Genomic DNA, 14925 nt, shown 5'->3' with positions numbered 1-14925 from the left:
GCGCGAAAAGTCGCGCTCCTATTCGGGACTCTCCGTGCGCAATAGCGGCCACAGTGGCCACAAGTTTCGCTTAACGCGCGAGACAATAACAACGCAGAGCCACAGGCTTCTAAAGTGTATTGAATTTCCCCCTTCGCCCCGCCCCCCCACAAATGCATTTTTCCCCCAACAGCCAACCCGGTGGTCGGCTCTGACGTGTCCTGCCAATTCACTCCGTGCGATGGCGCATTTAACGCGAGCGTGACACAAATAGTGCATCCTCACTGTTGGCTTCATTTTTTTTAACTCCCTGATTGACTAGAACTAGCCGGCAACGTTTCGGGGCTTCCTCGAGCCCGGCCAGTCCCAGCAAAGCCCTCCACGGTTCTCTGCCCGACCACGGCACGGAAACACCACGCGGCGAGATGGTAACTCCCCTCGCCTGATATACAGGTCGTGGGTTCGACCCCGATGCAGACCCCGACGCCTGCTGTATATTTCGAAGTCTTGCAGTGTATCTCTATCCGTGGGTTCGATCCCGATCCAGACCCCGACGCCTGCTGTATATTTCGGAGTCTTGCAGCGTCTCTCTATCCGTGGGTTCGATCCCGATGCAGACCCTGACGCCTGCTGTATATTTCGGAGTCTTGCAGCGTCTCTCTATCCGTGGGTTCGATCCCGATGCAGACCCCGACGCCTGCTGTATATTTCGAAGTCTTGCAGTGCATCTCTATCCGTGGGTTCGATCCCGATGCAGACCCTGACGCCTGCTGTATATTTCGGAGTCTTGCAGCGTCTCTCTATCCGTGGGTTCGATCCCGATGCAGACCCCGACGCCTGCTGTATATTTTCGAGTCTTGCAGCATCTCTCTATCCGTGGTTCGCGTGGATTTTCCTCCGGATCCTCCAGGATTTTTCCCCCTCCACATTTAGAATCAACGTCACGAGCTCAAGAGCATGTGGCTCAGGAGACGCATGATGCTGACCCCCAGGTTTAGAGTATTTGGCTCCTACTATAAATGTCCACGTGATAAGCCACTTCCGTTGAGCTATCATTCGTGATAGCCAGGTCGCTTCTGAAAAAGAGCTACAAGGCTCAGCGGGGCCTTACCTGGTAAAATAAGTTTTATTAAGACGACACACACACACAACCAGCTTGCCATTCGTAGTCAAGACTTCGACAAGAACGAACCACGACGTGATACAAAAGCAAAGCACTCCGGTGTGTTTTTTTCTTAAAACCGGTTACTCATTTCAAAACTTTTATTTACAAAGTTTCTGCGTTGGAAAATGCAGACGGAGGAGAGAGGCATTCGCGACATGCAGCACCCTCGGCCCACCACTTCCCCTGCTCCATGGGTTACCACATACAAACCATAGCGTACATACATAGACACGTATCGTGCGCGTGTGTGTGTATATATATGTAGACACACACACATGTATACATATAAAATTGGTCAGGGTGGATATTGCGACGTTGTGCTGTGTATAATAACAAATTGTGGCGGCGAGGATAACGGACGCAGGACCAGATCGAGGTCACACAGACACAGCCGACCATCTGCCACGTTGCAGTTGCCACGAGCCATCGGGCAAGCGATCGCGGTACCACACAGCGCACACTCGCTAACACACACGCGTATACGCACGCACCCGCTAACGCACACACACGTATACGCACGCAATCACTAACACACATGTATACGCACTCGCACGCACTTGCTAACACACACACGTATACGCATGCACTCGCTTACGCACGCACTCACTAACACACGCACTCGCTAACACACACGTATACTCACGCACTCGCTAACACACACGTATACGCACACTCGCTAACACACACACACAGATACGCACGCACACACTCGTGTACACAGACGTATGCGCATACGTTCAGTTCACACACTCACACATGCACACTTGTGTACACACTCGCACATACGTCCGTGCACGCATACACACACACTCACGAACACACACATACGCACACATTTGCGTGCACTCATACGCACACGCTCGCTAACACACAGACAGGTTCGGAACAATGCAACGTGCAAACCACGACACTACCGCTCACCCCACACACAAAACACACACACGTATGCGCACCAACAAAGACATACACCCACACACGCACGCACACACTTGCGTGTATTCTCTCGTAACCCGTGGTGGGACAAGGGAGCTCCGACGGGGCGAGGGGAACGCAGCCGACGGCGTCAACAACAGCGGCCGTGCCGTCACGTCGCGGTCTTGCGCTTCTTGACGGCGGGCCGATCGAAAATGTCACGCACGCCGGCTGCCTTCTGCTTGTAGAACTTGGTGTTCTGCGCGTTGTCCTGGGCCCAGGCCGAGTCGAAGGCCGTGGTGTCCTGGTCCACCAGGTGAGTGTACTTGGTGCGGCCTGAACGGCCAAAGTTCTTGACCTGCAGGCAGGCGGACGGGGACGGGCGGTCGGTGGTCGGCCCCCGCAAAAACAACTCGTCAGCGTTGTACGGAGCGGTCGCCGGGATCCAACATGTAATCACCCCCTTGCCTGCCTCCAACTTGAGACCACGTGACCCCGGTACACTCTCATCCCCCCGCTGGCTCCCAGCGCAATGCCGCATCAATTTCAAGATCGCAACACTCGCCGTGTTCAAGATCCTCTGTGGACTCTGCCACGCCTACTCCCCTCCATGCACTCTCCTGCCTCTCCCCTATCGTCTCACTCTACTCCCCTCCACGCACTCTCCTGTCTCTCCCCTCTCGTCTCACTCTACTCCCCTCCATGCACTCTCCTACCTCATCCCTCTCATCTCACTCTACTCCCCTCCATGCACTCTCCTACCTCTCAACTCACTCTACTCCCCTCCACGCACTCTCCTACCTCTCCCCTCTCAACTCACTCTACTCCCCTCCATGCACTCTCCTGCCTCTCCCCTTTCATCTCACTCTACTCCCCTCCATGCACTCTCCGACCTCTCATCTCACTCCACTCCCCTCCACGCACTCTCCTGCCTCACTCTACGCCCCTCTACACACTATCCTACCTCATCCCTCTCACCTCACTCTACTCCCCTCCATAAACTCTCCTACCTGTGCCCTCTCATCTCACTCTACTCCCCTCCACGCACTCTCCTACCTCTCCCCACTCATCTCACTCTACTCCCCACAGTGCACTCCCCTACTTCTCCCCTATCATCTAGCCACTGCTCCCACCACTCATTCACCTGATAATAGGGACAATGAAAACAATGAGGTCGTGATCATGATGATGGTGATGGCGATGATGATGGCGATGATGATGATGATGAGGTCTTGATCGTGAAGATAAGAGGACGAGGAGGTATCCGGTTCCCACCTGCATGACTTTGGGCAGGATAGTCTTGTCAAAGTGATCCTCAAGAGTGGGCTCCGTGAAGTCTCGCTTGTACACGTTCTCCTCTTCGTCCTGCGAAATTGCACAACAACAACAACAACCACGTCAACAACCACTCAAACCAGGCGGCTTGGTCGTACCAGCGGTGGGTAACACAAATTAACGCTCCATTATCCACAGGTGGATTATCCGGTTGGCAGAATAAACGTCCTTGCGAAAACATTCAACGGAAGATACGAACGTTTATGACGGTACTCTTAGGTTTTTTCGGTAAAGTCACGTAGGTAAAAAAAAAATAGAAGTAATAATAGAAATAAAATAATAAAAGTTTATGACGGTGTCAACCGTTAAATACGCTTCACGGGGAATCGAACTCTGCTCGCCGGGTCTGTCGCGCATCGCGCCGACCGCTGCACTGCGACCGCTCCCGCACGCTCGCGGTCCCCGCACGCTCGCGGTCCCCGCACGCTCGCGGTCCCCGCACGCTCGCGGTCCCCGCACGCTCGCGGTCCCCGCACGCTCGCGGTCCCCGCACGCTCGCGGTCCCCGCACGCTCGCGGTCCCCGCACGCTCGCGGTCACCGCACGCTCGCGGTCACCGCACGCTCGCGGTCCCCGCACGCTCGCGGTCACCGCACGCTCGCGGTCCCCGCACGCTCGCGGTCACCGCACGCTCGCGGTCACCGCACGCTCGCGGTCCCCGCACGCTCGCGGTCACCGCACGCTCGCGGTCCCCGCACGCTCGCGGTCCCCGCACGCTCGCGGTCACCGCACGCTCGCGGTCCCCGCACGCTCGCGGTCCCCGCACGCTCGCGGTCCCCGCACGCTCGCGGTCCCCGCACGCTCGCGGTCACCGCACGCTCGCGGTCCCCGCACGCTCGCGGTCCCCGCACGCTCGCGGTCCCCGCACGCTCGCGGTCCCCGCACGCTCGCGGTCCCCGCACGCTCGCGGTCACCGCACGCTCGCGGTCCCCGCACGCTCACGGTCCCCGCACGCTCACGGTCCCCGCACGCTCACGGTCACCGCACGCTCGCGGTCCCCGCACGCTCGCGGTCCCCGCACGCTCACGGTCCCCGCACGCTCACGGTCTCCGCACGCTCGCGGTCCCCGCACGCTCGCGGTCCCCGCACGCTCGCGGTCCCCGCACGCTCGCGGTCCCCGCACGCTCGCGGTCCCCGCACGCTCGCGGTCCCCGCACGCTCACGGTCCCCGCACGCTCACGGTCCCCGCACGCTCACGGTCCCCGCACGCTCGCGGTCCCCGCACGCTCGCGGTCTCCGCACGCTCGCGGTCCCCGCACGCTCACGGTCCCCGCACGCTCACGGTCCCCGCACGCTCGCGGTCTCCGCACGCTCACGGTCCCCGCGTGCTCGCGGTCTCCGTGGGCACGGCGTGACTCCCGTGCAGCGGCGCTCACCATGAAGAAGGCTCCGCGGTGGTAGTACTTCTGCAGGAACTTGTACTTGCCCTTGGACACGCGATTGGTGATAACCTTGGGGTTGGCACGCAACTCCGCCCGCCGCTCCTCCTCCGTCATGGTGTGCATGCGGTCCAGCTCCAGCTTGTCCTTCTCAGCGCTGCGCAGCGGGACCCCACGGACAAAGCAGCCCCACCCCCCCCATCAACAACAACGCACGGCAGGTACTCTCCTTTTTTGTATTTGATTGTCAGCCAACACTGGGTAAAAAACAACATGGGCATTTTCGTTCTCTTCTAGCATGTGCACCAACAGGTGCTTGTGCACAAACAGGTCCACGTACACCTCTTGTTCTCTTTTAGCCCCCCCCCTCCCAATATGTTCCATTCATTGGCTATCACATTCCGATAAGCTCCCCCCCCCTCCTCCCCCTTAACTTGTATTTAAGAACTTGTATCTCGGAATCTCTGCCTCACTTGATACAGCAAATCTAGCTGTGACGGTCCCACCTGATGACGGAGACTTGTGTTTCCTCCGAAACGTCGTGATTTATTATTTTATTTCTATTATTACTTTTAGTAATTTTATTTTTTACCTACGTGACTTTACCGAAATAAACCTAAGAGTATAAGGGGAAAACGCTTCGCCAACCTGCTTGCTGTGCTGCCAACTCGCGGCCCAGCCGGTTCAGCAAATCTCTACGCGATTCACCAACCCTGGCCTACACAGTGCTGGGTCACAGGCGTGTACCACCATGGCGGGCTGCCCTCAGAGATGATGCTATCGGTACAAGGTTACCGCAACCAGTTTAAACATGCACCATCATGCGCTCCGTTTCTCTGTATACCCTGTGCGTGTACTGCACCTCCCATTAGTATGGTTGGCTATGGACGGTGTGAAAGAAGTTCAACATATTTACACATACGTCCGTGTGGAGCAGGAAGCAGAGAACAAGCCCTGCACACCTGTTGTTCTGTGTGTGCGTACTCCGTGGGTATGATGTGCATAATGCTGTGTTCGCTACGCGATAACTCTGTACATACCTGGTATGCCGACTGTATGTATACCCGTACTTTGTGTGCACAACATGCGAGTAGACCGCTGCATACCGGCGTCACGGGCACCAAATTTTCCAACTTTCCCCGCGGATTTCTCATTTGGGAAACCGCACAGCAATGATCACCTCCTACGGCAGAACTACTGCAGACCTGGTCTGTGAAACATTGCAGCGCCTTTGTGATCACCTGACGCTATGAGAATAAAACTAAATCCAAACGTGTCCATGAGCTTACAATACATCTGTGCGTGTGTGGCGAGTGCCCTGTGCATAAGCCCATCATCAGCGACGATTATATGAACCAGTTCTGGGCCTCCCACAGGTCCACTCAGCCTTAAGCGAGTATCCGGCGCGATGTGTAAACATCGCTGCTTGGGAGACAGAGGCGGCTGGACGTGGATTACGGCCGCACCGACCCCCTCGCGCGTCACGCCGGCGTTCACAGGTGCTACTCGCTCACACCACTGTCCCCAACAGTCTGTTCAAGGCTATACACAGGGGGATCTTTGTCATTATTTGTCTGCGCGTACCGCCGGCCCCACATCTGTGTGTATCCCCCGGCGGCGTGCAGTGCGTGCGCTCCCCGTGCGGTGACACTCACGCCTCGCGCTCCTCGCGGTCCCGCTTGACGCGTTTCAGCTCGCGGACCTTCCACGTCTCGTACTCCTCCTCGTCGTTCTCGTTGTCCGTGTCGATGGTGTCCAGCGCCGCCAGCGTGCGCCGGTTCTCCTCAAACTCGCGCCGCGCCTCCTCCTCCACAATCTACGTCCGTCACCACGCGCACGAAGAAAAAAGACGACCGTGGCTGTGATTTCAATTCGCAAAAAGGTCAAGCTGCAGCCCTGCTTGTGCTTGCTCCCGCACCAGCCGGTGGAAGGGCCTCCACTACCGGCAGTTCCATAAAGCGCCCCGATGCTGGTTGTGGTGGTGGCCACGGTGGTGGTGTTAGTGGCGGTGATGGTGCTGCTGATACGGGATGCTGGTAGTGGCGGTGGCAGTGAAGGTGGCGACGGCGATTTTTGGTGGCGCCAATGCTGGTTGTGGCAGTGGCCACGGTGGTAATGCTGGTGATGGTGCTGCTGGTGGGGGGTGGTGGCATTGGCGGTGGCAGTGACGCCGATGCTGGTTGCGGTGGCGCTGGTGGTGGCCTTGCTCACCTTGAGCGAGTATTTGCGCCGCTCCTCCACCACGCGCTTGTTCTCTGCCTCCTGCTCCTTCTGCTTCTGGGTCTGCAGCTCCTTCTCCTGCACAGTGAGGCGCTCCTTCCTACCGAGCAGGCAAAGCACGAGATCCCCTTATAGCCTCAACAGATAGAACAGCATCTGTTAAGGCCGGCACTACACTCTTTCAAGACAGAACCGTGCGTGGTGCGGACAGTACCATAGATGGAGCAGTAGACAATGAAATAGGCATTGGAACAATGTGATATGCAATTCAGAAAAGTGATGCATAACGCAGTGGACAATGCAATGTTCAACGAAACAGAAAATGCAACAGACAACAGAAGAAACAGGAGAAATGTAAGAATATAACACAAAATGCAGCAAACAAGACAAAAGACAATGGAGTCGACTGTGATGCATCACAGACAGCCAATGCAATAGACAATACAAGAACAACCGCCATTCGCCACTAAGTGGCGGTGATGTCACCACGGCGCTTGTGCCAGGCTATGTGCACGTTGAGGCCACGTGAAGTTTCGAAGGCTCGCTGACAGGTCACAGGGCAGACCCAGCAGGTGCCACACAATGGGACAGACAACGCGGTCGACAATGGGATCCACAAGACAGCAGATAATAGAAAACGGGTCAATGTCCTAAACTGATGAACATTGCTTGAGCAAATGCTTGGCGGACGTGACAGGGCACGGGGACGGACGACGCAGTAAGACAACGGCCCCGCACTTGCGAATGAAGACGGGTTTCAGCAGCGGTTCGGCCTCCTCCTCGCTGTCCGTGTACTCCTCGTACTCCGACTCGGAGCCCGACTCGCCGCCCGACTTCGCCTCGTCCTCCACGTCCAGCAGCTCCGTCTCGTCATCCTCGCGCTCCTTGGCTCGCTCCCGCATCAGGGTGCGCCGCCGCTCAATCTCCTGGGCACCGCCGCCGGGCACAAGGGGGGGAGAGGGGGGAGCACGTCAGCGGGGATCGTTCGCTCGCTAGCGGAAGAACATGGTGGCGGCGTGGTCATCTTTTGTCTGACGACGACGCTGCCGACGACGGTACTGTTCCAGCGAGTCCACTGCGAGGATGAAGCCAGTCGACGGTTGCCCCCTTTGTTTCACCGCTGCCTCAAGGGACAGGCCACACTTTCAAATGATTTGAGTTGATGTGGCCTAAACAATAATTCGGCAGCTCTTTCAGTTCTCTTTTGAGTTGGTGGTCCAGACAAGGTTGAGAGCATTGCGCATGCAATGTGGTGGTCATATGACATGCATGCAAGGCATGATGGTAGTCGTGCCTTCCTGGTCTTTCGTGCGCACCGTTGCGCGTTGTCATTTCCATGTTCCCGGCCTGTGACAATTTTCCTGCCTTTGTAGGTTTTTCTCATTATTTGCATCAAGCGCTGGATTTAAATTTGCTGACCATATCACGCCTTGTGTGCATGCGCAACTGTGGCTGTCGAGACCGACGTAGTGTCTCCCATGGCGGTTACACTTGTAGACTGACATTTACAGAAGGGTGGTGGTTGCTGCTTGAGACGTATCTTGTTCGCAAAGTTGTCCATTGTAATTTATATGAATAGATTCGTCCCCCTCACGCCCCTCTGGTCTTCGCACCTGATTGGCTCACAAGTGACGACATCGCATTTCTCCCTCTATTGAAGATCAAAATAGGGAGGATTTTTCCACAACTCTGGCCGTCGCCTGATGATGCTGGTTGTATTTACTGACTAAACGTCGTACTCGAATTGTAAACCTTGTGGGTTTAATCTCCAACACCGGTGTGCTGAACTAGTAACGAATTGGCATGTTTAGTTTACGTGACAAACCGTACTAATTAGCTGTGTCGGGTGGCGACGGATTTAACGACACATTTATATTTACGTGATCTAACCCAAACAAAACTCTATTATGGATAAAGTTGTCTTTTTTTCTCAATATAGGAAATACGTTGTTTCTAAAACCATGCCCTAACACCCCTAATTGTTGAACCCACAACGTGGCCTGTCTGGTGCTATTGACTCACCAGCTATCAATGTTACAACAGGAAAATATAACAAAAAACTGAAATAGGACCACAGACTTGGGACAATGAAAAAGGATACCATATGAAAGACAGACGCAATAGAGATTCGAGGTTTTAGGAGGATGTTGAGAATAGGATGGACAATAAAAACAAAGATGTGATAAAATAATTGGGATCCGGCAGAGAACGATGCAAGATTTAGTCAGAGAGAGGAACGTGGCATGTCCTGCAGACGTGTTAAGTAAGGCTCACGGGAGGGAGGGGGGGAGCCTACTCCTCCTACCTGGGAAAAGAGAAGGCAAAAGGGGCAATAGGAAGACAAAGATGGATATGGTGGGATTCCATTAAAGAATGAAAGAAGATGCAATTCATAGGGCTATGGAGATGCAGGGCAGGAGTAGACTGAGACCGAGGGTGATAAGGGAGATGTGAGAACAGTAGATGTGACAAGAGGCACATAGTAGAAGCACATTGGGGAGAGAAAATCTGACCAGCCGACCCCACGCAGTGATGGGGCCTCTAGTTTAGAAGTAGGAACAGTTCACGGAAGCCTGCATTGGTGGCTATGGCTGCAGTGAAGGGTCCACCCACCTCGTCATCAATCTCCTCCTCCTCTTCCTCGCTTGTGTCCTCTCGGTCGGCGAGAGGGATTCTCCTATCGTCATCATCATCGTCGTCATCGTCGTCGTCTTCCTCCTCTTCCAACACCTCCGGTTCGACGATCTGCCGGTGCCGGGCCAGCCTGCGTGCCGGCAAAAGCGAGCAGACTTGTTACAATTGCTCGATTCAAAACGATTTTGAAGCTCGCGTTGAATCGCGCGTTTGAATAAACTATTCATGATTTATGCCACACGCAAGTTAGTTACTGCATGATGCCACCAGCAAAAAATTGGGAGGGAAATTTTAAAATGAAAGAACAATAATAAACGAATAACCAGTACTACTTATCTGCATAAAAATGTTCATGTATATATATGTTGTCGGACAATCTGGAGTTTTGAGCCCTGGGAACATGTCTCGACTGTGCCTCCCTCCACTAAAGTTGGCTCTGGCACTAACAGCATGGCATCTGGAAATACAGTCCTGCTATGTGTAGAGGTATTACGTACCGGGGTGTAGCAAGCCGTTACGTTGGGGTGTCTACATCAACGTCCGTACGTGGGGTGTCTACATCAACGTCCGCATACAGCCCCGCCCCTCGGGGGGGCAGTTGGGTATATAAGGCGGTGCGCGAGAGAGCTCGAGGCAGTCGTTGGAGCAGAAGAGCCAGTGAAGACTGAAGACCAGCTAGCTAGCCCTGGGACTACCCTGAGTCGCTGCTCTTATAAGAGCCGAGCAGGGCAAGCCAGGGGCGACCTCAGAGCAGCGAGGTCTGTGTCCTTGTGAGGGCCAGGCTCGTGTGGCTGAGGGTAGGACCTGAGCCGAGGCTGGGCCAGGGCAGTTAGCCTCCACTAGGATGGTCTGGGTTAGAGGGGTGTAGGAGCTAATGGGGAAACGTTAGCCGAGGGACACTGCCTCGGATAGAACCGGGTGAAGGGGCCGTTACCCCTTCAAGTGATAGGGTGCGCTACGTGCTGTATAGTAGCAATTGTTAATAAATACGTGTTGCCTCCGTCGACGTCTCCTGCGCTACTTACGCCGTTAAATATGTATCAATTTAACCGTCAAGTGATGAAGATCACTGTCGGCGATAGAACTGCGTGGACCGGAGATTGCTTGAAGGGATCTCGGAAGTGGTTCAGCGATATCCGCTTCTGCGGGCAGTTCTCTAACACAGGGGGGCGCGGGGAGGGGTGGGGGGCTTGCTCCAGCCACACACCTCTCCTCCACGTCGTCCTCCAGCTGTCGCGCCTGCAGCCGCTTGAGTCGAGCGTCGTTGGCCGCGGTGGAAGAGGAGGAGGAGAGCAGCGCTGGGGGGTCACGCTCCGAATCGCGATCCGCCTCCTTGGGGAGGGGCCGCAGCTTGAAGTCGTCCTCCCCCTCCTCTTCGTCGGACGACTCCATGGGAGCATAGTCGGGCCGTTTGCCCGAGATGTAGCGCTTCACTTTCACTTTCTCCATGGAGAGCTCGCCTGCGAATGGAGATCGAGGAACAAGCAGTGGTTGGAGTGGTGATGTAATTGTTCCACGAAAAAGTCGATTAATTGCTGCTCCGAGATTACAATTCGATTCAAATGAGATTCTGTTTCAGTTGTGATTGATATTTGTCCCACATTTTTTTCTGCAATCCAGATTGTGCCATTAATATTGCGTCATGAAGCAAAGCATCAATATGGAACTCTTCCAGACCAATGCAAGTTTTCATGTTAGGGAACAGCTCACAGAAGCAGATACCACAGAACTATCTCTAAGATCCCTTCAAGTGACCTCTGTTCCACACAGTAACGGGTACAAAGAGTATTGTTCCTCGGATGACAGTCGAACCAAAATACTTTATTGTAATATTTTAAAGATAGCCAAAGAGTATGGATCCCTGCAGTCACGAAAACTTCAAATCTAGATAGCCAAATTAGGTGCAGAATTAATGCAATGTGATGGATTGTGTTTTACGTCATTGGGGACCGGGCTGAAACCATCAACTCAATGCACTCGATACATGCATCGAATTGTGCAAGTGAGAATGTTTATTTATGCAAGTTATATGCAAATTTACCCACCCAGAAATTAAATGCATTGTATCGATTAAGGCTCGCTAACTGATTTAAGTAATTAATACTATGTTTCTTTCATTTGAACACTTGTGTTTGCTACATTGACCTAAATGACGCAGAGTATGATTTGTACAGTCAACATCTTACAGGGTCGACTACGCATACTTTGCAAACGTAAGTTCAGGTTTTAAACAATTGACCGATACATCAGTTATATGAACTAAGCACTACCGCAATAAATTAACATGTAAATAAGGGGCCATCCATTTAGTACGTACGCATGGAGGGGGGGGGGGCTTAACCCAAATGCGTACGCATGCGTACGGGGTGGTCTATTGACAATATTGTTTCCCTTCTACGTGACTTTACCGAAAGAACCAAGAATATAATGTACGTACGCATAGGAAACGGGGGGGGGGGTGAAGCCTCGACAATAATTTGTCTACATTGGCCTTCAAATTAGTTAGTCAGGCGGTGGACTGTTTGCGTAAACACGTTAATATTATTAACCCTTGATCTTTTCTGCATGGATTCAATATCGGCCGTTCTATAGGATTCGGGGGGGAGGGGTCAAGTTTTGACAGATTTGCCTACTAAATGGATGGCACCTAAGACAATGTAAGTTCCTGCAATGATCCATCGATGCCTGGCTTGGTTCACCGCCTGTCAACACCACCCCATGTTCAATACACTGCTGGATTAAGTTCTCCCGACGCCGTATCGCTCACGAGGTGCCGATTAACCCACGCTTTGCCAAGCTTTACCCACACCGGCCACATCGGGTTGGTAAAGCGTTAACCGTGGCCGGGGGATCGAACTCAGCTCGCCGGGTTCGTCACGCGTTGTGCTAACCCCACTAAAGTGGACGTTTAGGGCGACACTTATGGGACGGTTACGGTTTCGGGGCATTTCGTGGACAGCTGCTGGACTTTGCGACTTTACATTTTCATTGCAGACACGGACGACCGAAGCGCGTTCAACGCCCTGAGCAGGTCTTAACAAATAAATGTTAACGATTACTGTTAATATTAACGTTGCAAATACATTTTTATTTAAAACTCCGCGAAGTTTGGGGCCTGGTCGCTCAGGCTTTCGAGGCTCACCCTTCTCGTTGTACACGGGCACGGCTCCCGCCGTCGATTGAATGGGCACGGGCCGCGGCCCATGGCTCGACAGCGAGGGCATGGCCATGCTGGAGGTAAAACAAAACGAAGTGAAACTAGAAACGACGACGACGACAACGACGGCGTCGATTTAAGTGTCGGGGGTTTCGGTGTCCGAGGCGACTTCTCAGGCTCGTTCCAAGCCTGCCCCGCCACCAGGCCTCAACGCGGCGGTCACGTGACTACGGAAGCCGCGACTGGGGGGGGGGAGGTGGGGGGGGGGACGCGATTTAATATTGAATCCGATATAATTTCCTTTGCGATATTTAATATATAAGATTGAATACGATATTATATATACATCTCGATATTTAATATGATACATACATCACGATATTTAATATTGAATACGATATATATGCATGACGATATTTAATATGTAATAATGATTACGAGATTAGATATACATCAGGATATATATTGAAAACAAATACGATATTATACCTACATCACGATATTTAATATTGGATACGATATTATTTTTTCATCACCATATTTAATATATGCCATTGAATACGAGATTACATATAAGCATCACGATATATAATATTGAATACGATATTATATACACATTACGATATCACGATAATCGCGATATCGATTTAAATTGAAGTTAGCAATTTGTTGTTGTCAATGTTTGTTTTGTTTATTGTCCATCTCGTGTGCCTTTAATTTTTTTGCACTTCTAATAAAAAAACGAAAAAAGTTAACGTGCAAGTTTGTTAGCCCCCCCCTCCCCGTGATATAAGATGGTTGATTGACAGGTTGCGAGTGGTGGGACAAAGATTGGGCACTCCAAGACATCTGGGCAGTGCCGGATTATCGTCGTTGCAAAAGTAGCTACTTATGCTACGCTACGGTGGTCCGCACTTTTAAGGGCCCCGCGCTAAATGCTTTCAAGCCACAAATTTCGGTTCAGTGATTCTGTACTTGCTCTATTACTAGAGTACTATATTGCCTTCAACTTTTATGAACGACTGAGTGTTTAAGGTTATCTGGCTGTATAGCAAATGAAAAAATACAATTACTTTACTATGCAAGTAAAACATTTGTGTTTTAATTTTTACGTGTTTTTATTTTATTTAGGGCCCCTTTACAACATATTCTACAGGCCCCGCACTCCTTAATCTGGCATTGCATCTGGGGCTTTCACTGCAGTCGTGAGAATTTTCATTCCACACTACCCCCAACTTTGGACGGTAACCTCCAGAGCTCCCTCCAGTGGATAAACCTTCCGCTTGCAGAACGGTTACCGGTTTAGCGGTTAGCCTTTATCAACCCGAATCGTTTACATAAACTTTACTGCAGCCTTGCAACAACTTTGGTTCTCAATTGTTAAAAAAAAAGTGTACAATGCTAATAAATACATAGGGTTTGGTGAAACAAAGTAAGTTTACACTTAACGTGGCCGTGGCTTTATTTGTGCTTTAGATTATTTACCTCCCCACAAACTTTGTTTTTGTGACCAGGACAGGGATATTTTGAAATGTACCTATTGTCAATGAGAAAACGTGGTGTGCATTTGTGTCATTCCTTCACGTAAAGTCCTGATCACAAAAGCAAAGTTTGTGGGGCATAATAGCCATTGCCTATACTTTTGAGGCATAAGCAATTAGAAAATAACACTTACTACCCATTCTAGATTTGAAGCTTTCGTGACTGCAAGGATTCATACTCTTAGGTTTTTTCGATAAAGTCACGTAGGTAAAAATCTAAAGAAATAATATAAATGATAGAATTAAAATAATAAATCACGACGTTTCGGAGGCAACATAAGCCTCCGTCATCAGGTGGGACCGTCACAGCTAAATTCAGTAAATTCAGTAAATCTAGCTGTGACGGTCCCACCTGATGACGGAGACTTGTGTTGCCTCCGAAACGTCGTAATTTATTATTTTATTTATATTATTATTCATATTATTTATATTAATCTTAATTTTAGAACTTTCGTGACTGCAGGAATTATTATTTGGTTCTTTCGGTTAAGTAAATAATTATTTAATTTAATTTATTATTTTATCTTTAGACGTGACTTAACCGAAAGAACCAAATAATTATTTATATTATTTATTTGTATTTTTACCTACGTGACTTTACCGA

General features: G+C 51.7%; 1 protein-coding gene across 1 annotated transcript; it reads right to left on the bottom strand.

Annotated features, from left to right (window-relative positions):
- Positions 1-1086: 1086 nt before the first annotated feature.
- On the bottom strand, positions 1087-13024 carry MFAP1 (microfibril associated protein 1). Its single transcript, XM_078618801.1, has 9 exons — positions 12766-13024; positions 10831-11083; positions 9603-9753; positions 7728-7915; positions 6981-7089; positions 6425-6585; positions 4767-4926; positions 3332-3421; positions 1087-2414 (listed from the first exon to the last, which is right to left on the bottom strand). The coding sequence occupies exons 1-9, from the start codon at positions 12851-12853 to the stop codon at positions 2229-2231; spliced, it is 1386 nt and encodes a 461-aa protein (XP_078474927.1). The 5' UTR covers positions 12854-13024; the 3' UTR covers positions 1087-2228.
- Positions 13025-14925: the final 1901 nt, after the last annotated feature.

This window comes from Lampetra planeri, chromosome 59 (genome assembly GCF_965212315.1).
Source record: "Lampetra planeri chromosome 59, kcLamPlan1.2.h2, whole genome shotgun sequence".
In the NCBI taxonomy this organism is placed as follows: Eukaryota; Metazoa; Chordata; class Hyperoartia; order Petromyzontiformes; family Petromyzontidae; genus Lampetra; species Lampetra planeri.
Note: the sequence above shows the minus strand (reverse complement) of the source record. Positions and strands in the feature narration are given on the sequence as shown.